The 23733-nt window shown below is 37.5% G+C and overlaps 1 protein-coding gene across 1 annotated transcript in view; it reads right to left on the reverse strand.

The window, feature by feature from the left end:
• The window catches only part of LRRC9 (leucine rich repeat containing 9), a 120505-nt gene that overhangs the window by 92815 nt on the left and 3957 nt on the right, over positions 1–23733 (reverse strand). Inside the window, exons 2-7 of the mRNA XM_086320436.1 lie at positions 17189–17269; positions 16718–16936; positions 15525–15665; positions 14185–14248; positions 13819–13889; positions 8873–9055 (exon numbers count right to left, since the gene is read on the reverse strand). Coding sequence (XP_086176562.1) covers positions 8873–9055; positions 13819–13889; positions 14185–14248; positions 15525–15665; positions 16718–16936; positions 17189–17236 — 726 coding nt within the window. The 5' untranslated portion in view covers positions 17237–17269. The remainder of the gene's footprint in view (positions 1–8872; positions 9056–13818; positions 13890–14184; positions 14249–15524; positions 15666–16717; positions 16937–17188; positions 17270–23733) is intronic.

Consider the following 23733-nt stretch of genomic DNA (forward strand, 5'->3'; position numbering starts at 1 on the left):
TATATGCTGTCTACAAGAAACCCACTTCAGACCTAAAGACCCATATAGACTGAAAGTGAGAGGATGGAAAAATATATTCCATGCATATGGGAAGCAAAAGAAAGCTGGAGTAGCAATCCTCATGTCAGACAAAATAGACCCTAAAATAAAGAAGATTACAAGAGATAAGGGAGGACACTACATAATGATAAGGAATCAATCCAAGAGGAAGACATAATTGTAAATATCTATGCACCCAACATAGGAGCACCTCAATACATAAGACAAACACTAACAGACATAAAGGAGAAACTGACAATAACACAATAATAGTAGGAGACTTTACCACCCCACTCCACACCAATGGAAAGATCATCAAAACAGAAAATTGATAAGGAAACACAAGTCTTAAATGATACATTACATGAAATGGATCTCACTGATATCTTCAGGACATTCCATCCAAATGCAGAAGAGTACACCTTCTTCTCAAGTGCACATGGAACATTCTCCAGGATAGACCACATCTTGGGTCACAAATCAAACCTCAGTAAATTAAAGAAAACTGAAATCACATCAAGCATCTTCTCTGACCACAATGCTATGAGACTAGATATCAATTACAAGAAAAAAACTATAAGAAACACAAACACATGGAGATTAAACAACACGTTTCTAAATAACCAACAGGTTACTGAAGAAATCAAAAGGGAAATCAAAGAACTTCTAGAGACAAATGACAATGAAAAGACAACAATTCAAAACCTATCAGTTCAGTTCAGTTCAGTCACTCAGTCATGTCCAACTCTTTCTTTTTTTTTTTTAATTTAATTTTATTTTTAAACTTTACATAATTGTATTAGTTTTGCCAAATATCAAAATGAATCCACCACAGGTATACATGTTCTGACCCCATGGACTGCATCATGCCAGGCCTCCCTGTTCATCACCAACTCCCGGAGTTTACTCAAACTCATGTCCATTGGGTCAGTGATGCCAATCAACCATCTCAGCCTCTGTCGTTCCCTTCTCCTCCTGCCTTCAATCTTTCCCAGCATCAGGGTCTTTTCTAGTAAGTCAGTTCTTTGCATCAGGTGGCCAAAGTATTGGAGTTTCAGCTTCAGTATCAGTCCTTCCAATGAATTTTTAGGACTGATTTCCTTTAGGATGGACTGGTTTGATCTCCTTGCTGCCCAAGGGACTCTCAAGAGTCTTCTCCAATACCACAGTTCAAAACCATCAATTCTTCAGCACTCAGTTGTCTGTATAGTCCAATTCTCACATCCATACATGACTACTGGAAAAACCATAGTTTGACAAGATGGACCTTTGTTGGCAAAGTAATATCTCTGCTTTTTAATATGCTGGGTAGGTTGATCACAACTTTTCTTCCAAGGAGCAAACATATTTTAATTTCATGGCTTCAGTCACCATCTGAAATGATTTTTGAGCCCCAAAAATAAAGTCTGTCACTGTTTCCACTGTTTCCCCATCTATTTGCCATGAAGTAATGGGACCAGATGCCATGATCTTAGTTTTCTGAATGTTGAGTTTTAGGCCTACATTTTTACTCTCCTCTATCACTTTCATCAAGAGGCTCTTTAGTTCTTCTTCACTTTCTGCCATAAGGATGGTGTCATCTGCATATCTGAGGTTATTGATATTTCTCCCGGCGATCTTGATTCCAGCTTGTGCTTCTTCCAGCCCAGCATTTCTCCTGATGTATTCTGCATATAAGTTAAATAAGCAGGGTGACAATATACAGCCTTGACATACTCCTTTCCCGATCTGGAACCAGTCTGTTGTTCCATGTCCAGTTCTAACTTTTGCTTCCTGACCTGCATACAGATTTCTCAAGAGGCAGGTCAAAACCTATGGGATGCAGCAAAAGCAGTTCTAAGAAGGAAGTTTATAGCAATATCTCAAGAATCAAGAAAAACATCAAATAGACAACCTAACTTTACACCCAAACAACTGGAAAAAGAAGAAGGAAAAAACCCCCCAAGATTAGTAGAAGGAAAGAAACATAAAGATCTGAGCAGAAATAAATGAAAAAGAACTGAAAGAAACAATAGTAAAGATTAATAAAACTAAAGCTGGTTCTTTGAGAAGATAAACAAAATTGACAAACCGTTAGCCAGACTCATCAAGAAAAAGGAGAGAAGAGTCAAATCAACAAAATTAGAAATGAAAAAGGAGAGGTTACAACAGACAATGCATAAGTACAAAGGATTATAAGAGACTATTATGAACAACTATATGGCAATAAAATGGATAACCTGGAAGAAATGGACAGATTCTTAGAAAAGTTCAGTCTTCCAAGAGTGAACCAGGAAGAAACAGAAATTATGAACAACCCAATTACAAGCACTGAAATTGAAGCCTGTGATCAAAAATCTACCAAAACACAAAAGCCCAGTACGAGATGACTTCACCGGAGAACTCTATCAAACATTTAGAGAAGAGATAATGCCTATCCTTCTAAAGTGAGAGTTTCTCAGTTGTGTCTGACTCTTTGATACAGTCCATGGAATTCTCCAGGCCAGAATACTGGAGTGGGTAGCTTTTCCTTTCTCCTTTCTCCAGGGGATCTTCCCAACCCAGGGATTGAACCCAGATCTCCCAGATTGCAGGTAGATTCTTTACTAGCTGAGCCACAAGGGAAGCCCAAAGTTAATACCACCTATTATCTTGTCCAGCTCTTTGTGAGCCCGTGGACATCCATGGAATTCTCTAGGCCAGAATACTGAAGTGGGATAGAATCCAAGTCTCCCACATTGCAGGTAGATTCTTTACCAGTTGAGCCACATGGTAAAACTCTTTCAAAATTTTTCAAAAACAAAAAAACTCTTTAAAAAAATTGCAGAGGAAGGAACACTTTCAAACTCATTCTATGAGGCCATCATCACCCCGATACCAAAACCAGACAAAGACATGAAAAAAGAAAACTACAGGCCAATATTAGTTATAAACACAAATGCAAAAATCCTCAACAAAATCTTAACAAACAGAATTCAGCAACACATCAAAAAGCTCATACACCATGATCAAGTTGGGTTCATTCCAGGGATGCAAGGATTCTTCAATATATGCAAATCAATCAATGTGATACACCATATTAACAAACTGAAAGATAAAAACCATATGACCATCTGAATAGATGCAGAAAAAGCCTTTGACAAAATTCAGCACCCATTTATGATTAAAACTCTTCAAAAAATTTGCATAGAAGAAACCTACCTCAACATAGTAAAGGCCATATATGATAAGCCTACAGCAAACATTATTCTCAATGGTGAAAAACTGAAAGCATTCCCCCTAAGATCAGGAACAAGAAAGGGTGTCCACTTTCACCACTATTATTCAGCATAGTTCTGGAAGTCCTAGCTACAGCAATCAGAGAAGAAAAAGAAATAAAAGGAATCCAGTTCAGAAAAGAAGAAGTAAAGCTCTCACTGCTTGCAGATGACATGATACTGTACATGCTGCTGCTGCTGCTGCTAAGTTGCTTCAGTCGTGTCTGACTCTGTGCGACCCCATAGATGGCAGCCCAACAGGCTCCCCTGCCCCTGGGATTCTCCAGGCAAGAACACTGGAGTGGGGTGCCATTTCCTTCTCCAATGCATGAAAGTGAAAAGTGAAAGTGAAGTCGCTCAGTCATATCCAACTCCTTGTGACCCCATGGACTGCAGCCTACCAGGCTCCTCCATCCATGGAATTTTCCAGGCAAGAGTACCGGAGTGGGGTGCCATTGCCATAGAAAACCCTAAAGATAGTATCAGAAAATTAGTAGAGCTAATCAGTGAATTTAGCAAAGTTGCAGGATACAAAATCAATACACAGAAATCACTTGCATTTCTATATACTAACAATGAAAAATTAGAAAGAGAAATTAAGGAATCAATTCCATTCACCACTGCAACAAAAAGAATTAACTATCTAGGAATAAATTTCCCTAAGGAGAGAAAACAACTGAATACAGAAAATTTTAAGACACTGATGAAAGAAATCAAAGATGACATAAACAGATGGGAGTGATATTCCATGTTCCTGTGTAGGAAGAATCAATATTGTGAAAATGACTATACTACCAAATGCAATCTACAGATTCAATGCAATCCCTATCAAATTACCAATGGCATTTTTCACAGAACTACATAAAAAATTTTCAAAATTCAAATGGAAACACAAAAGACCCCGAATAGCCAAAGAAGTCTTGAGAAAGAAGAATGAAGCTGGAGGAATCAAGCTTCTTGACTTCAGATTATACTACAAAGCTACAGTCATCAAGACAGTATGGTACTGGCACAAAAACAGAAATATAGACCAATGAAACAGATAGAAAGCCCAGAAATAAACCCATGCACCTGTGGGTACCTTATTTTTGACAAAGGAGGCAAGAATATACAATGGGGCAAAGACAGCCTCTTCAATAAATGGTGCTGGGAAAACTGGACAGCTACATGTAAAAGAATGATATTAGAACACTTCCTAACACCATACACAAAGATAAACTCAAAATGGATTAATGACCTAAAGGTAAGGCCAGAAACTATAAAACTCTTAGAGGAAAACATAGGCAGAACACTCAATGACCTAAATCAAAGCAAGATCTTCCATGACCCACCTCCTAGAATAATGGAAATAAAAACAAAAGTAAACAAGTGGGACCTGATTAATTGTAAAAGCTTTTGCACAGCAAAGGAAACTATAAGCAAGACAACGCTCAGAATGGGAGAAAATGACAGCAAATAAAACAACTGACAAAGGATAAATCTCTAAAATATACAAGCAGCTCATACAACTCAATACCAGAAAAACAAACAACCCAATCAAAAAGTGGGAAAAAAGACCTAAACAGACATTTCTCCAAAGAATACATACAGATGGCTAACAAACACATGAAAAGACAGATGCTCAACATCGCTCATTTTTAGAGAAACGCAATTCAAAACTACAGTGAGATATCTCCTCAAACCAGTCAGAATGGCCATCATCAAAAAGTCTACAAACAATAAATGCGGAAGAGGGTGTGGAGAAAAGGGGACACTCTTGCCCTGTTGGTGGGAATGTAAACTGATATAGCCACTACAGAAGACAGTATGGAGATGCCTTAAAAAATTAGGAATAAAACCACCATATGACTCAGCAATCCCACACCTAGGCATATACCCTGAGGAAACCAAAATTGAAAAAGACACATGTATCCCATTGTTCACTGCAGCACTATTTACAATAGCTAGAACATGGAAGCAACCTAGACGTCTATTGACAGATGAATGGATAAAGTTGTGGTACATATACACAATGGAATACTACTCAGCCATAAAAAGGAACACATTTGAGTCTGTTCTGATGAGGTGGATGAACACAGAACCTATTATACAGAATGAAGTGACTCAGAAAAAGAAAGATAAATATTGTATTCTAACACATATATACGGAATCTAGAAGAATGATACTGAAGAACTTATTTACAGGGCAGCAATGGGCAAACAGACATAGAGAATAGACTTATGGACATGGGGAGAGGGGAGGAGAGGGTGAGATGAATGAAAAGAGTAACATGGAAACTTACAAATAGATAGCCAATGGGAATTTGCTATATGGTTCAGGAAACTCTTTAACAGGGGCTCTGTATCAACCTAGAGGGGTGGGATGGAGAGGGAGATAGGAGGGAGGCTCCAAAAGGAGGGGAAATATATATACCTATGGCCGATTCATGTTGAAGTTTGACAGAAAACAACAAAATTCTATAAAGCAATTATCCCTCAATTAAAAAATAAATTAAAAAAAAAATTTAAAGATACAAAAAAGAAATACACAAAGTAAATGGTGCTTATGAGTTATACTAGTAAAAAGAACTAGCTGAGAAGAAAATAAAAAAATCAGGTCATATTATTAATATATATTATTAATAATATTATTAATATAATATGACCTGGTTTTAACTATTTACCTGAAATAATGAAGAGATTTCTTTTTATCAGGAAATCTGTACTCAAATAAGTTGGAAGGCTTGTATTCTGTTATCTGATTTACTTAGTAGAGAGTAGATAGTCAAGATCCCAACAGAATTATTTGGCATAAAAGATGGAATGGAAACAAATATATGAATGCTGAAAAAGCAAAATAATTCCCTTTCCCACACATGCTATGAAATTCTGAAACTGAAATCATTAAATCCTTGTGCAAAATACAAGGCATTCATAAAATTGGCGCATTTAAGAGTGGGGAAAGCTGTTTGGGGTGATGATCAGCAGATAAAAATTCCTGACCAAGAAGAGCTTGTTTCTTGGGTGCCACTAAGGGAAAAAAAAAAAATCATTAACTAAGGAAAGGGCAAATGGTGCTTTTTTTTTTTTTTTTTGCCTACAAGTAGCAAGTAAAGTCAGGACCTACCTACCCAAGTGACACACCTACCCTACCTTCCCATCCACACCATGCCCTTGGTGACTCATCCAGTCCTCAGCTTGGTACTGTCCTTCTGCTTTCAATTCTCATATTTATATCTTCAACCTAGGCGACTCTATTAAATAGACTCATATCTATCACAGATGTTCAAAAGATTATTCAAACCTTCTGTGCTTAAAATTAGACTGTGATTCTTCCTTCTAAATGTATTCCTCCCATACTCTTCCTTATCTCATCAAATAGCAGCTCCTTTTCCTTCAGTTGCTTGGAATTATTCTCTACTTTGTTCTTCTACACTTCAAATTCAATCTATCAGCAAATCCAGATGGGTCCCACCTTCTAACTACTACCACAATTTGATTACTTTTTACTACCTCCACTATAGTGTCCTGTATCAAACCATCAACATCTCTCACCCAAGTTTCTGGAACCTAACTGGTCTCTCTGCTTTCACCTTTCCCCTCAAATCCTCTATTCTTAATTTATTATCCAAAAAAAGATCCCTTTGCTTCTCTGGTGGCTCAGGCAGTAAAGAATCTGCCTGTAGTGTGGGAGACCAGGGTTTGATCCCTAGGTTGGGATGATCACCTGCAGAAACGAATGGCTACCCACTCCAGTATTCTTGCCTGGAGAATTTCATGGTGGGCTACAGTCCATGAGGTCACAGAGTCGGACATGACTGAGTGATTAACACTTTAAAACATAAGGCATCTTGTTTCACCTCCTCTCAAAGTTTTCCAGTGGCCTCATATCACTGAAAGTAAAAGCCAAAGTTCTTATACCATTCTTCAGTCTCACATGGTTTGCCCCCCACCCCCCGACCCCGCCACTCCTGTATTCATCTCTTTCTCTCCTCTTTACTTCCTCAGCTCCAGCCAGACTAGCCTCCTTGTTGTTCTTAAAATATGAGAGGCATGCTCCTGCTTAAGGTCTTTGTTCTTGTTGATCCCTGAAGAGCTTGCCCCATTACTTCCTCAGTTCTCTGCTCAAATGTTGCCTAAATAAATAATTTCCAAACAATTCTTACAAAAAAGGCAATAACCCTTCCTCTGCGCCTACCAACAATCTTGTTTCCTTCACTGTGTTGTTCTCCATAGCATTTATCACCATCTGACATACTAGTTTTTTACTCATTTAGTCCTTATTATCTGTCTTCTCTCACTAGAATGTAAACTCCATTTGGAAGCAGGGGTTTTATCTATTTTGGTCATTTTATTTCTAGTGCCTTGAACTGTGTCTCAATGTCTAATAGGCATTAAATATTTGTTAGATAAATTAATCAGACAAGTAGTTTAATGAAGCGCATTCACCCTGCTCACCTTTTAGAAAGTGTGTGATTAAAAAACACAGAGACGATAATGGAAATTTCAAAAATATGGTGTCACTGTGAAGTTTTGTAATTATTTTTGACTTAACACTGTTAGAGAAAACATTCCTACCTGACCCTCCGATGACTCTGAACCTCTGCTAGTAGACAATAACTATCTAGCTCTTTGCTCAATATTACAAGACAGCTCACTTCTTAGATTGGGATGGGAGAGAGGATAATCTCAGTTTTGAAAAGAAGAGAGGAAAGAAGGGAACTTGACAATAAATCCTCAGGCTAACAAGAGAAGAGAAACAAGATAAATGGGTAAAGACATTCTTCATCTGTGTTGAGATAATGGATGAACCACAAGGAAAGGATGGAAGGGCTTTATGTGGGGGCATCCACATGCTTGGCACATTCTAGATACTCATAAACTGTTTATTGAATGGTTAACTAAATGAACAAATGGGACTCAATGGACTGGAAGGAGAAGTAGAAATATAATGTGGAAAGAATATTAATAAACATGGTAAATTCCTATGAACTCTATTCTCAAATTACAAAACTTTAGTACCATGTCAAAGTAGCCCCTTTACTGAGAGACTCACCATCAGTGACAGCCCAGGAAAAGCTCTCTTCAAGATTTTGGTCATCTTCAAGATTTTGGACATCTTCAAGATTTTGGCAGTGCGAGTGGATCCACTTATACTTACACTTATACTTACAGAGAACCCCAAACCATCTTTAATTAGATTAAAATCTACCTAATCCTGGCATACTACCATCAACCATGGGTATTTTCTAATTTTGATATATAATATTCCAAATGAGAGGAAGTTACTTGTTTCATTTCTACTTTGTTTAGGTTTTATTAATTTTCATATATTCTTAGCACTGATGATAATTTTTCAGATTTTCTTCTTTAAGCTTTATATAAATTATAAATATTTTTCTATTATTTTACCTTCCAGTATTGTCATCTAAATTGAGGTTCTAGTACTAATATTATTATTATTTATATGCATTTATGTGAAATATCCAGCTCACTGGGCAAAAGTAGAATTGGTGACAACACTGACAAAATAATACTACCTACCACACGTTGACATAGCCAGAAAGAGGCAGTTAATTAAACTTAAGTCACAGATACCTGATTAGGGACACACTTACATCTGCCAGTTCCTTGATCTGCTTTGGTGACACATCAAACGTATCGAGTCTTTGAAGGCACGGCAAATGATATAACACATGTGTGGAATAATTACACAGCAGACAAACTGGATTGGTTTTATACTGAGGATCATTCAGACATAAATCCTTTAAGTGATGCAGCCTGGTTAAGTTAGTAAGGTCCTAGAACAGTAATAAATTAATTAATTTCAACTGTCCATTTCTCAGAAAGGCATTTGAATTCTTAAGATCACCCATAATTTAATTAATGCATTTTAATTATGTACCTTAATATGTGGAAGGGATTTAGATGAATAAATGTTATTCTCTAGTGAAAAAGATGTTAAATACTTGAAAAATGGATCAATACTTAAACAGCAGACTCTGTTTCCATGCATTTTAAATGTAAAAGGCCAAAGAGTATTTACTGAATCATGTATTCCACATGAAATCTTGGAGCCCATTTATTCCTTCAGACCCCATTCCCTCTTTGCACACAGCCCCTTTGCCAACAAGTGCCCAGCAGTAACAAGGGTGCAGGTCTCCTACAAGCTTCATCAAACTCCCCACACCGACCACCACTCACTCTTTTCCTTAGCCTCCAGGTCTGCTATTATCACCAAAGACTTATGGCACCTCTGTTTTATCATAATTACCACTGATATCCTGAGTTTTAGGTTTTCTTTTGGTTTGAGGTTTTTTGTTTCTATAAATTCCATTTCTGCCTATTAAAGGCAACTGAAATCTAGCTTTCTCCTAAGGCCCTCATTTTCCTCACAGACTCTGGAAGGGTAAGGGTTGTTAATGTAATTACATCTTTTACCTTGAAATTAAAATCATATGGAATACATACATGATTTAGTAAATACTCTTTGGCCTTTTACATTTAAAATGCATGGAAACAGAGTCTGCTGTTTAAGTATTGATCCATTTTTCAAGTATTTAGCATCTTTTTCACTAGAGAATAACATTTATTCATCTAAATCACTTCAACATATTACTTTCCACCAATCTCTAAGACATCCTCACATCTTTCTCAATAATAATATTACTAGGGGGGCCTGGGGTAGGAGGGTACGATGGTAGAGTGGACTTGATGGAATGCAATGCTAGTTAGGAGACTCAGAATCAGAATTAAAGGAAATCCAAGGCAAGAATCAGGAGGTTCTAATTTAGAAGATAAAGTACAAATGGAATCAGGAAGCAAGTAATGAAGTCAGGCTGCCAGAATCACCAGTAAGGAGGAGGTGGACATGTGTGTCCCGGCTATCTACGGACAAGTGAGAACTTGGCTCCCTGGCTGGACCTGAGGCTATGGCTGGGCCCATAGCCCAGGAGTGGCACTAAGCAGTGTTTCTCTAGAAAGGAGACTGCTGGATAGACTTGTGCAGAGAATTATTTGGTCAAATTCTGCAGGACAAGGAAGGTAAACCACTGATAGTTCTGAAGTATGAAGATACTGTTTTCTGGGTGGCTGGTTTGCATCTGACCATGAGTCTAAGCTATGATGGGTGTGAACTTTGAAGTCTTACACAGGAATCCTCCACCCACACTCTAAAGTTAGATGACACTGGAGTCTATGAAAGCACAACATCTCACTGAAAATTAGTGGGATGGTACCTGGTACAGATGGAAAGGGCACACAAATTTTTTCATCACCACCAAGATAGTATCTTTTTAGGGTGACTGGAAAGGTTAGACATAAAAATTCAGAATAGTAGTATTTCAGGAACATTCCTAGAATGAGAATAGTAAAAGTTGCTGTGAGTTATGCTCAATGTTTTTTTGAGAAGTAGCTGCCATTATCGCAGAGAGCCTTTTTAATTTTATGCCATACAGTGAATCTTCACAATAGTCCTATTTAATCCCATTCTTTTGGTGAGGAGAGTGAAATAGGTTAACATTATAACAGTGAGACTAATAATAAAATAGCCTATCTATTGAGTGATGTTCAGTCTTTATTCTAAGAACGTTATTTTACTATGTCACTTCAGCGTCACGTTACCATTGTACTGCGCTGCCCCTGGTTTGTGCAGGGCTAGAAATGACAGGTCTTCCTGGCTGTGCAGCCTCTGCTCTTCGCCACAAGGCTGCCATGGCAGGCCAGGGTGAGATAAGCTACCATATGGCTCCTTGGCAGGGTGATACCTCATCCTCCCAGCATTCTGCACTTATCTTCTTCAGCCTCAACTCATACTCTCTCCCTCGTTCTGCTCCAGACAGAGGATTTCTAGTTTTTTAAATTTTCCACCGTCTTTCCACCACCTAGGTCCTGCACACCTTTGCCTGGAATGTTCTTTCCTTAGGTAACTCCTGTTCATGTCTCATTTGTTAGCTTAAATATTACCTACTGAGCAAAACACTGAGCATAACTCACAGCAACTTTTACTATTCTCATCCTAGGAATGTTCCTGAAATACTATTCTGAATTTTTATATCTAACCTTTCCAGTCACCCTAAAAAGATACTATCTTGGTGGTGATGAAAAAATTTGTGTGCCCTTTTCCATCTGTACCAGGTACCATCCCACTAATTTTCAGTGAGATGTTGTGCTTTCATAGACTCCAGTGTCATCTAACTTTAGGTAATATTTAAGGTAACAAATGAGTGTAGGTAATACTTAAGTGTAGGTAATATTTAAGTGTATACATATACACATTTTGAATATATGTTTCATAGCTCCCTCTGATCTCTGTTGCTGCTGTTACTACAAATAAACCCCTTGATTTCCTACCTCCACTTCTTTCTGCATGCGGTTCTTCTCATCTTTGGAATGCCTACTTCCAACTATGTTGTAGAAGATTCTCCCTACATTGCCTGTTGAAGTTCTGTCAGCCCTTCAATGTTCACATCAAATATTTCCTCTTTAATTTTACCAATAAAATTAAACTTTATTTAAATTTCTTTTAAGGTGCTTATAACATTCTGCCTCATGGTAAAGAATCTGCCTGCAATGCAGGAGACCTGGGTTCAATCCCTGGGTTGGGAGGATGCCCTGGAGAAAAGCATGACAACCCACTCCAGTATTCTTGCCTGGAGAATTCCTGGACAGAACCTTGTGGGCTATAGTCCATGCGGTGGTAAAGAGTCAGACACAGCTGAGTGACTTTCACTTCAAACATTCTGCCTTATTCTATAGCTTTTTGGTGTTCTATAATCTGTTTTGAGGAAAAGAATGCCTACTTTAATATCAATCAATTCAGAATTATTTAAATGGTAAATCTGCCCACCTTTCTTTAGTATTACCCTAGAGGAAGTGTTTGAATATGTACTTCATTCTGACACTGTCAAAATTATGAATGCTATATATTTTTACCCACACTATATGCCATAAACATTGTCTTATTTGTTTTTTTCTCTCTCATTTATGTACCTCACAAATGTTTACTGAGGTTTATTACAAGTCAAATACTGCTTTAAGTATTGTGCATAGAGCAGTGAATAAAACAGGTGAGTTCCTGTACTCATGGAGCTTGTATTCTAGTAAGCTTTCTGGATAAGTTCCAATAGGAAAAATAGAAAAGGAGAAAAATGATGGGAATGCTTCCAGTTGGAAGAGGGTAGTAGGGGATTGTTGCTATTTTATTTAAATTAGGCAAGAAAGGCATAGCTAAGAACATAACATTTGAATAAAGTCTGAAAAGAAATGAGATGAGTTATGAGGATATATGTGAGCACGCTGTGCACTTAATTGCTCAATCGTGTCCAACTCTTGCAACCCGATAGACGGTAGCCTGCCAGGCTCCTCTGTCCATGGGATTCTTCAGGCAAGAATATCAGAGTGGGTTGCCATTTCCTCCTCCAGGGGATCTTCCCAACCCAGGGATCGAACCCAGGTCTCTTGCATTGCAGTCAGACTCTACCAACTGAGCTACGAGGGAAGCCCATGAAGATATATGGGGGAAGAATATTCCAGCAAGTGCAAAGGCTCTAAGGTGACTGTCTTAGATATATTTAAGGAATAGTGAAGAGACCAGAGAGGCTAGAATGATGTAAACAAAGGGGACAGTGATAGAAGCTGTAGTCAGAGAGACAGTGGGGAAACTAGATTACATAGAATCTGATGGGCCATTGTAAGAATTGGCTTTTACTCTGAAAGAGATGAGAAACCAAGGACGGGTTTTTGAGCAGAAGTGATTTGATCTGACGTATATTTAAAGGGGCAGGATGCTATGTAAAGAACAGACTGAGTATAGTGAAGGGTAAACACAGGGAGAACTGTTAGGAGGGTTTTTTTTCAGTAATGCAAGAAAGAGAAGATGGTGTCTTGAATCAGGCTAACAGTGATACAGGCGGTTAAAAAATGGTCAGACTCGACATATCCTGAAGGTAGAGCCAACAGAATTTGCTGATGCACTGGATATGGGGCATGGAATAACTAAGGATTTTGGCTTAAGTTATCAGAAGAATAGAGATGCCTTTTAGAGAAATGGAGAAGGCTGCAGGAGATGAAGGTCTGGCGAAGGGAAACTCAGTTTGAGTTAGGATAGGAGATGTCTATCATATTTTTAGGCAAAATAGAGATACCAATTTAGGAGTAATTAGTGGATAAACGTATTTAAAGTTGTAAGATGATTAGAGTGATTAGAGAATGAATGCAGATAGAAATGAGAAAAGATCTTGGACTAACTTGGGATAATCCATTTTTTAGGTGCTAGAAGAGAATGAAAAGCCAGAAAACTGAAGAGGTATAGCCAGAAAGATGGGAGAAAAACTAAGAGAAAGTGGTATCCTAAAAACCAACTGAATAGTTATTTTTTTTGGTTTTAATAGTGTCAGATCATTAGGGCCAATTTATCAGATGATGTGAAAATTTGTGGAAGTATTCGGTAGCCCAAAACAATTAAATTATTCTTTAAGAGGGGAATATTTAGTCTATTTTCTTCAATAAGATGGCTCATGATTCAGATTGATAAATAAAAATAAATTATTCCACTTAAACATACCTTGAAAGAACATATTTGGTTACCAGAAAGGTTTAATCTTTCTAGTTGTTCATTGGGATCAAGACATCGACCTTTAATTTAAAAAAACAAGATGAGAAAAAAATTAAATTTCTTATTTTACCTCCTATTCGTATCTTGCCATGTTTCTGAGTTGTATATGACCATCTTTTCCTAACAGTAACATTGCACAACTAGTAACCACTGATCAATGGGTAGTATTTCCATATCCTTTAACTATAGATTTAGAAATACTTTGTAAAGACATCATACAAAAAGTCTAAAAGAAAGAAACCTAAGACTGTACTTTTTATACAAACAAAAAATTATTGTAACATTATCTCATATTTCAAATGAAACTGTACATACCAATGCTGCTTATTAGATTTCCAGCAAGGTTGAGATCACTTAAATTCTTCAAAGTTTGCAAGCCCTAAAAAATTTAGGCAACATATAATTTAGAAGAAATCATTAAAATCTATGTTTATAAGTCATCTGAGCAAGCTGGTTAGCTCTCCTGGTGTTTCAAGCACCAGGTGCTGTTTACTTTACAAGCTTAGAACTCAGTGCAGCCTACCTTGTTTTCTGGAATCTGGAGAGAATTACTGAAGGAGAAGGGAACAGGGAGCAGAGTAGGGAGGAAAAGAAGAAGAGGAGGAAAAAGAATACATACAGAACAAGTTATATATAAAACTTCTCCAAACCTCCTTTTTATTTTTAACCCTCAAAGAAGAAATAACATCTTACCTCCCAGACATGGTAGAAGAAATAAAGAAAATTATGTATATGAGGTTCTCTATATGTTATAATATGCTATATATGCATTAGTTCTCAACAATAATTAAACTAGTCATGAATATTTCTTGGACACTGGTTAAGCTCTACAGGAGTCAGTCAGTTCAGTCACTCCGTCGTGTCTAACTCTTTGCGACCCCATGAATCACAGCACGTCAGGCCTCCCTGTCCATCACCAACTCCCGGAGTCTACTCAAATTCATGTCCATTGAGTCGGTGATGCCATCCAGCCATCTCATCCTCTGTCGTCCCCTTCTCCTCCAGCCCCCAATCCCTCCCATCATCAGGGTCTTTTCCAATGAGTCAACTCTTCGCATGAGGTGGCCAAAGTATTGGAGTTTCAGCTTTAGCATCAGTCCTTCCAATGAACACCCAGGACTGATCTCCTTTAGGATGGACTGGTTGGACCTCCTTGCAGTCCAAGGGACTCTCAAGAGTCTTCTCCAACGCCACAGTTCACAAGCATCAATTCTTCAGCACTCAGCTTTCTTCACAGTCCAACTCTCACATCCATACATGATTACTGGAAAAACCATAGCCTTGACTAGAGGGACCTTTGTTGGCAAAGTAATGTCTCTGCTTTTGAATATGCTATCTAGGTTGGTCATAACTTTCCTTCCAAGGAGTAAGCGTCTTTTAATTTCATGGCTGCAGTCACCAACTGCAGTGATTTTGGAGTCCCAAAAAATAAAGTCAGCCACCGTTTCCACTGTTTCCCATCTATTTCCCATGAAGTGATGGAACCAGATACCATGATCTTAGTTTTCTGAATGTTTAGCTTTAAGCCAACTTTTTCACTCTCCTCTTTCACTTTCATCAAGAGGCTTTTTAGTTTCTCGTCACTTTCTGCCATAAGAGTGGTGTTGTCTGCATATATGACTGACTTTAAATATAAATCACTGAAATTATCTTACCTCAATATATTTAATTGCATTGTGGTTCAGCCAAAGAACCTCCAATCTGGATAATTTCTCTAAATTTTCTATTTTAGAAATTTTATTATAATATAAGTATAGCTTTTCTAAACTTCTGCATTCTTGAAGACCTCCAATTTTCTGTAAAAAAAAAAAGAGGAGACTGAACATTTATATTTTATTAATCCTTTCAATAAGGTACATTTTAAGTACATTTTCCTTTAAAAATCACATTTTAAAAATAGACTGCAAAATCAATACCCAGAAAACTGAACTGAAATTAAAAAATCATATAATTGCTCTACTTAAATACAACTATTTTCAATTTTCATATTCTCTGCTGCTGCTGCTAAGTCGCTTCAGTCGTGTCTGACTCTGTGCAACCCCACAGACGGCAGCCCACCAGGTTCCCCCGTCCCTGGGATTCTCCAGGCAAGAACACTGGAGTGGGTTGCCATTTCCTTCTCCAATACATGAAAGTGAAAAATGAAAGGGAAGTCGCTCAGTTGTGTCCGAAGTTTTAATCAATTTGATACCTATTTTATATGGTTATAATCATAATAACTAGACAATTTTGAGGGATTTTTTTAAAGTCATCTAAAAAAATGTTTTTATAATCTTTCAAATTATAGTATTTACAAAATATTTCATGTTTATAATAATTTTCTTAGAAATAATCTTATATGATTATTTGTTTCAAAATTTTAACTATTATAAATAATATTACAACAAATAAATTTATGTATAGAGTTTTCTGCTTTTAATTACTTCTCTAGGATAAAATCTTAGAATAGGGATTTCTGAGTCAAAAAGTATATACTTATCTCTGGCTCTTGATTTATTTTGCAATATGGCTTTTCAATACAGATGTTATAATTTTCACACAACCAATAGTGTTAAAATAAACCAGTTTTATTACAAAGCAATACTGGGTATTAGTTGATCTGATTTGATTATTAAAAAGTAGAATGTGTCTATTTTTTCAATTATTTCTATTTTATCCTTTGTATACATCTATTTTTATATTTTGCCCATTTAAATGTTTCTTTTGTTTTACTGGGTAAAGGGTTTAATTCATCATGTATGAATTTATCTGTTTTGATCCATGCCTCAAGCATATACTTCAATGAATTATTTAACGAAGCCAAATAATTTAGTACAAATACTTCATGTAAGGTTATGTTTAGGCTTACCTCTATGCAGCATTCAGCAATCCAAAGTTCTTTAAGCTGTAAACAAGTTTCTAGTCCTGAAATTTCTTTTATATCTTGAGCAACAATTGTGAGACTTGTTAAATTAGGAAATAATGACAATCCAACTATACGAGGATACCCTGAGAAAAACATTTCCAGTTTTGAAGTATCTGATCCTTCTTGTCCAATCATCTCATAAGACAAACCATTGCATAAACACTGTTTTCAAAAAAGAAATTGGGTTATTACCTTTTTAAGATAATAAATTATTTTTGATATTAGAAATTATAAACTGTGTTTTACTGATGACATTTTGACTCACAAGAAGAAAAGCTGTACCGCATACATGGTTTTTCTCTACTTCCAAAGATCACAGAAGAAATCTTTAGATAAACTCCAGAGAGAAGTGTAAAAATGTTTCAATTAGTATTCTTACAAATGTAGTTGAAAAGAAATCTGGTTTTGACTCACCAGTTCTTTAATTATGTCGTGTTGGTTTATGTTTTCACATTCAATCATCTTCCATTAAAAATAAAGGTTATAATAATATATCTATTAAGAAAAAGGAAAAGTTGAAGTAAGTACCAGAATCATGCCATATTATTAAAGGGACCTTAACATTACTTAGGTGGACTTACTCATCTGTGACTTAACATTTTCCAACAGTACATTACCAACAATGTCTGGACCCTAAGACAGTCCATTCCATCTCTGAAATTTTCTCTTGGAAAGTTATTTTTTTATTCTGAATTTAATTCTGTCTCTCCATAACTCCTCCCCATTCACTGCCATTTTACCTCCTGCTGAAACAAGCATAATTTTTCTTCCACATTATGAGCCTTTAATACTTGAAGAACATAATCAGCTCTCATCTATACCTTTATCTTGCCCCAAGTTCATGACTTTTAGTTCTCTTACTAAAAAGATTCTTGTTTTTCTTCCTTGAATCAGTTCCAGTTCATTCTTTCTATTATGTTGTAATGTCCCAAACTGAATACAGTTTTCTAAGTATAGTTAGCAAAGAAAAGAATCCTCAGGACTTAGTAACATACCATAGGCATGGCAATAAATGTTTATTAAAATGAACTAGTCAACTTCTTAATGGTATGAAATACTAAATAACTACATAGCTTCAATAAAATGTAGGCTACTGTTTCATTAATTTTTAATATATTCATTATATTGTTCCAGATATATACTATTTAGAAAAATATAGGAATCTGGTCTTAATATGTTGTTGTTCAGTCACTCAGATTTGTTTGACTCTTTGTGATCCCATGGACTGCAGGACACCAGGCTTCCCTGTCCTTCACTATCATCCGGAGTTTGCTCAAACTCATGTCCATTGAGTCGGTGATACCATCCAACCTCTCATCCTCTGTTGCTCCCTTCTCCTCATGCCCTCAGTATTTCCCAGCATCAGGGTCTTTTCCAATGAGTCGGCTCTGCATCAGGTGGCCAAAGTACTGGAGTTTCAGCTTCAGCATCAGTCCTTCCAATGAATATTCACAACTGATTTCCTTTAGGTTTGACTGGTTTGATCTCCTTGCTGTCCAAGGGACTCTCAAGAGTCTTCTCCAGCACCACAGTTCGAAAGCATCAATTCTTCAGTGTTCAGCTTTCTTAATGGTCCAATTCTCACATCCATACATGACTACTGGAAAAACCATAGCTTTGACTAGATGGATGGATCTTTGTCGGCAAGTGCTGTCTCTGCCTTTTAATACACTGTCTAGGTTTGTCATAGCTTTTCTTCCAAGGAGCAAGCATCTTTTAATTTCATGGCTGCAGTAATCATCCACAGTGATTTTGGAGCCCAAGAAAATAAAACCTGTCACTGTTTCCATTGTTTCCCCATTTGTTTGCCATGAAGTGATAGAACCATATGCCATGATCTTAGTTTTCTGATTGTTGAGTTTTAAACCAGCTATTTCACTCTCCTCTTTCACCTTCATCAAGAAGCTCTTTAGTTCGTCTTCACTTTCTGCCAATAGGGTGGTGTCATCTGCATATCTGAGGTTATTGATATTTCTCCCAGCAATCTTGATTCCAGCTTGAGTTTAATCCAACCTGGCATTTCTCATGATGTACTCTGCATATAAGTTAAACAAGCAGAGTGACAATATACAGCCTTGACACACTCCTTTCCCAATTTTGAATCAATTCATTGTTCCATGTCTGGTTCTCACTGTTGCCTCTTGACTTGCATACAGGTTTCTCAGAAGGCAGGTAAGGTAGTCTAGTATTCCCATCTCTTGAAGAATTTTCCAGTTTGTTGTGATCCACACAGTCAAAGACTTCAATGTAGCCAATGAAGCAGAAATAGGTTTTTTTGGAATTCCTTGCTTTCTGTATGATCTAACGGATGTTGGCAATTTGATTTCTGGTTCCCCTGCCCTTTTTAAATCCAGCTTGTTCATCTGGAAGTTCTCAGTTCATGTATTGCTAAATCCTAACTTGAAGGATTTTGAGCATTACCTTGCTAGCATGTGGAAAACTGGTAGGATGTGAAGTCAGAGAAGTACTGTGGGGTGGATTTCTTCTTGAATAAGATGTAAAGCTATATGAGGATTTTGAATGAAAGAATAATACAAGCTGTCTTGGGTTTTGAAAAGGATTGCCCTAGCTACTGTGTTGAAAATAGACTGCAGGGGTTGATGGGAGAAGCAAGGAGATCCATCAAGGAGCAGTTGTAATAAGGTGAGAAAGGGTGGTGGCTGGAACTGGGTGGTGGTAGTGAAGATGTGAGCAGTAGTTAGATGCTAGATCTATGCTGAAAGTAATATTGACCATTCCTTCCCTGCTTCCAATTGGCAGCTGTCTCTTTACACTATTCTTGGATAATCCCCAAATATTACAGCATAGGAGTGGGCAGACAAGGGAGCGTGCAGCAAAGAACTACCTGAAGGAGTTTAGATACTCCATCAGAGGCCCATATAGAGATGCAGACTGTAGTCTTTCCTCCTAGGTTTACTTGGATGGCATCCCAAGTAAAGGAGGGCCCCTACATTCTGGTTTAATGTCTGTGAGCACCAAAGGAAAAGCCTGTCTGCCCACCACCACACAAGGGACAAAGCCTGCCTTTAGCACCCCCAGAGTCACCAAACAGTGATCCAAGTTTTCTAGCCTATAGTCTATGCCCAAGATATCTATTAGAGAAGACATTAACTGCTCCCTTCATTATTCACTAAATTATCATATGTAGCTGAGTCTAATTTTGGACTTTCTAATCTGTGCTTTCCGTTAGCTCTATTTATTCCTACAGTATTATCCTGTGTTAATAATTATGATTTATATTGTAAATTTCTACCTCATTTCTTTTTTTTTGAAATTTCCTCGTTACTCTTTCATATTTATTTTTCCAAGTAATATTTACAATTATTTTGCATTTAGTTTTAAAAATTCACTTGGGATTCTGACTGAGATTAGATTGTAAATAATTTAGGGAGAACTTCCACCTTTCCAGTATTGAATCTTCCTTTAAAACAAGATATAACTAACTCTCCATTTATTCAAGAAGACTATTTTTTCTTTCTTTTTTCAAACTTTTTATTTTATGTTGAAGTATAGTTGATTACAAATGTTATGATAGTTTCAGTTGTAAAGCAAAGCGATTCAGTTATACATACACACGAATCTATTCTTTCTCAAAGACTACTTTTTCTTCAGAGAGAAATATTCATATTTGCGATATCAACCTTTCTTTCACTTCACCTTAACTTCTCTTCACCAGTGCCCTCACTTAAGAAAACCCTTGTTGTAATTCAGTAGTTAATTAGTGAAACAAATTTAACTTAAAACCCTCAAATTATATAATTTTTATAACTACATCTGAATTATGTGATTATGCATAATTAATAATACATAATTATGGACCTTCCTGGCATTTACAAACCTCCTATGTTTTCTCCAAACTCAAGTAATCCCAAGGCTTCCAACTTCTGATTCCATCTAGAGGTGAGTGTCCTGATGCCCAGCTTGTACTTGCTCTCCTGCACCTGGGAAACCTCTTTTTAGGACCTGTCCATCTAAGAAACTGCAGGTCTGCTCGAGTTTCTCCAGGGAGCCAGGAGCCACCATCTATAGCTTTCATCCTTCAAATCTCAAACCTTGGATTGATCCAGTCACCTCTGATCTCTGCTCTGGAGTGCTGCTGAAAGATTTCACTTGACTGGTTGGTCATGTGAGTTGAAATCACTATGAATGCAATGAGTTGAATCCAACAACAGATATTTTATATTTTCCTCTTCAACTTTGTCTCCTAAGGAGTAGGACTAGAGATACAGACCTGAGATTCACAATATCTGGACTATTTTAAACTTTCACCACTCACCTCAAGTTCTTTCTCTCACTCAGTAGATGATCTTGTTCCTATTTTCACAGAGAACAGTGATGCCATGATGCCATGAGATAGACACTTCTTAAATGCCCATACTTCTTAAAATATATAGCTGACCCTTGAGTAACACAGGTTTGAACCACACAGGCCCGCTTATATGCAGATATTTTCCCACAGTAAATACTACAGTACTACACGGTTCATCATGCGAAATGCTGGACTGGATGAAGCACAAGCTGGAATCAAGATTGCAGGGAGAAATATCAATGACCTCAGATATGCAAATGACACCACCCATATGACAGAAAGCTAAAAGGAACTAAGAGCCTCTTGATGAAAGTGAAATAGGAAGGTGAAAAAGTAGGCTTAAAACTCAACATTCAGAAAACTAGGATCATAGCATCTGGTCCCATCACTTCATGGCAAACAGATGGGGAAACAATGGAAACAGTGACAGATTTTATTTTCTTGGGCTCCAAAAATCACTGCAGATCGTGACTGCAGACATGAAATTAAAAGATGCTTGCTCCCTGGAAGAAAAGCTACAACAAATCTAAACTTAAAAAGCAGAGACATTACTTTACTGACAAAGGTCTGTCTAGTCAAACGTATGGCTTTTCCAGTAGTCATGTATGCTTATGAGAGTTGGACCATTAAAAAAGCTAAGTGCTGAAGAATTGATGCTTTTGAACTGTGGTGTTGGAGAAGACACTTGAGAGTCCCTTGGACTGCAAGGAGATCAAACCAGTCCATCCTAAAGGAAATCAGTTCTGAATATTCATTAGAAGGACTGATGCTGAAGCTGAAGCTCCAATACTTTGGCCACCTGATGTGAAGAACTGATCCACTGGAAAAGACCCTGATGCTGGGAAAGACTGAAGGCAGGAGGAAAAGGGAACGACAGAGGATGAGATGGTTGGATGGCATCACCGACTCGATGGCCATGAATTTGAGCAAGCTCCAAGAGTTAGTGATGGACAGGGAAGCCTGGTGTGCTGCAGTCCGTGGGGTCACAAAGAGTTGGACACGACTGAGCAACTGAAATGACTGACTGACATGGTCCATGCCTTCCTGAATTTGAGGATAAGGAGAAACAAAGGATAAGCTGGCTGACTATGAGTTATATGTGGATTGTTCAAGAGTCAACTGTGTTTATTTCCTTTTCTGACCCATCTTAGAAAAAATATTCTTTCTCCTGTCCCAAATGAATCCCTTTTCCTGTGTACTCATCCCATTCTCTTCAGACTCTTCAGAATATTGATCTGCCAAATTTTTCTTCTTTTCATTTATTCCCATCTTTCCTTCTCTAGGGTCTCTTTTCTCTTCATACACAAATATTAGGTCATTACTAAAAAAAAAAAAATTCTCCTATCCTGTATTCAATATTAGCTGATTTTTTTTACAAAAAACTTTTAGATATAAGTCATTAGCACCATATTTGGAGAAGGAAATGGCAACCCACTCCAGTGTTCTTTCCTGGAGAATCCCATGGATGGAGAAGCCTGGTAGGCTGCAGTCCATGGGGTCGCACAGAGTCAGACACGACTGAGGCGACTTAGCAGCAGCAGCACCACCACCATATTAGAGCATTAGCAAACATAGGGAGTAATTAGCAACACTTCAGTACCTCTATTCAGTTCTCAATTTACTGCTGTCTCAGTGGGGATACTTCAGGCAACTGCATCTTCTTTTTCCAGGTCAACACTGGTTTAATGCCAAAAACACTGGACAAATTTTAGCTTTTAACTTAATTTGACTCTGAGATGAAATCTGATGATGCTGATGACTCTAAGTTTTCTTCTTTGGTTTGACTTTTTCTCCTTGACTTTTCTCTACTTGTTATTTAATGCCTAATTTTCTGATTAATAGTTTCCTTCTTGGTGAAAAATTACTAATTTTTATCTTGCTTTCTTTCTGTGCAATAACCCAACTACCCACATGGAAAGCTCCATCAGAATGTGTCTCAAACTCAGTATGTTCAAAACTGAATCATTATATTTTCCAGCCAACCTCTTCTCCGAATGCATATTTTCTCTCGGTAAATGACATCATTGTTCTAATTATTCAAGTAAGAAGCCTGGAACTGATGCTCAATCACTCTTTCATTCTTCCCCCCACTTTTGCTCACTTATTAAATCATTTTGCATATATGTACCCTCCTGCTAAATGTCTGTCAAGTTTCTTTGTTCCTCCCCTCTATCCAATTGCTTCTGCCCTGATTCAGGTTTTCATTACTTCAACTTAACTGAAGTTTTCCCTATAGTCTCACTTCCTGCCAATCGATCCGCCACACTTCCATGACGCCAATTACTCCATCATGTCTGACTCTTTGCGACTCCATGGACTGTAGCCTGCCAGGCTCCCCCGTCCATGGGATTCCCCAGGCAAGAATACTGGAGTGGGTTGCCATTATCCTTCTCCAGGTGATCTTCCCAACCCAGAAATCGAACCCACATCTCCTGTGTCTCCTGAATTGTGTGCAGATTCTTTACCACTGAGTCACCTGGGAAACCAGCAACCTCCCAAAATGCAAATTTGCTCACACTACTCCCCTTGCTCTACACATGGACATCACCAGATGGTCAACACTGAAATCAGACTGATTATATTCTTTGCAGCCAAAGATGGAGAAGCTCTATACAGTCAGCAAAAACAAGACCGGGAGAGCTGACTGTGG

This window comes from Bos grunniens, chromosome 10 (assembly GCF_055505025.1).
Source record: "Bos grunniens cultivar Pamir isolate PY7600 chromosome 10, Bosgru_T2T1.0, whole genome shotgun sequence".
Taxonomy (NCBI): domain Eukaryota; kingdom Metazoa; phylum Chordata; class Mammalia; order Artiodactyla; family Bovidae; genus Bos; species Bos grunniens.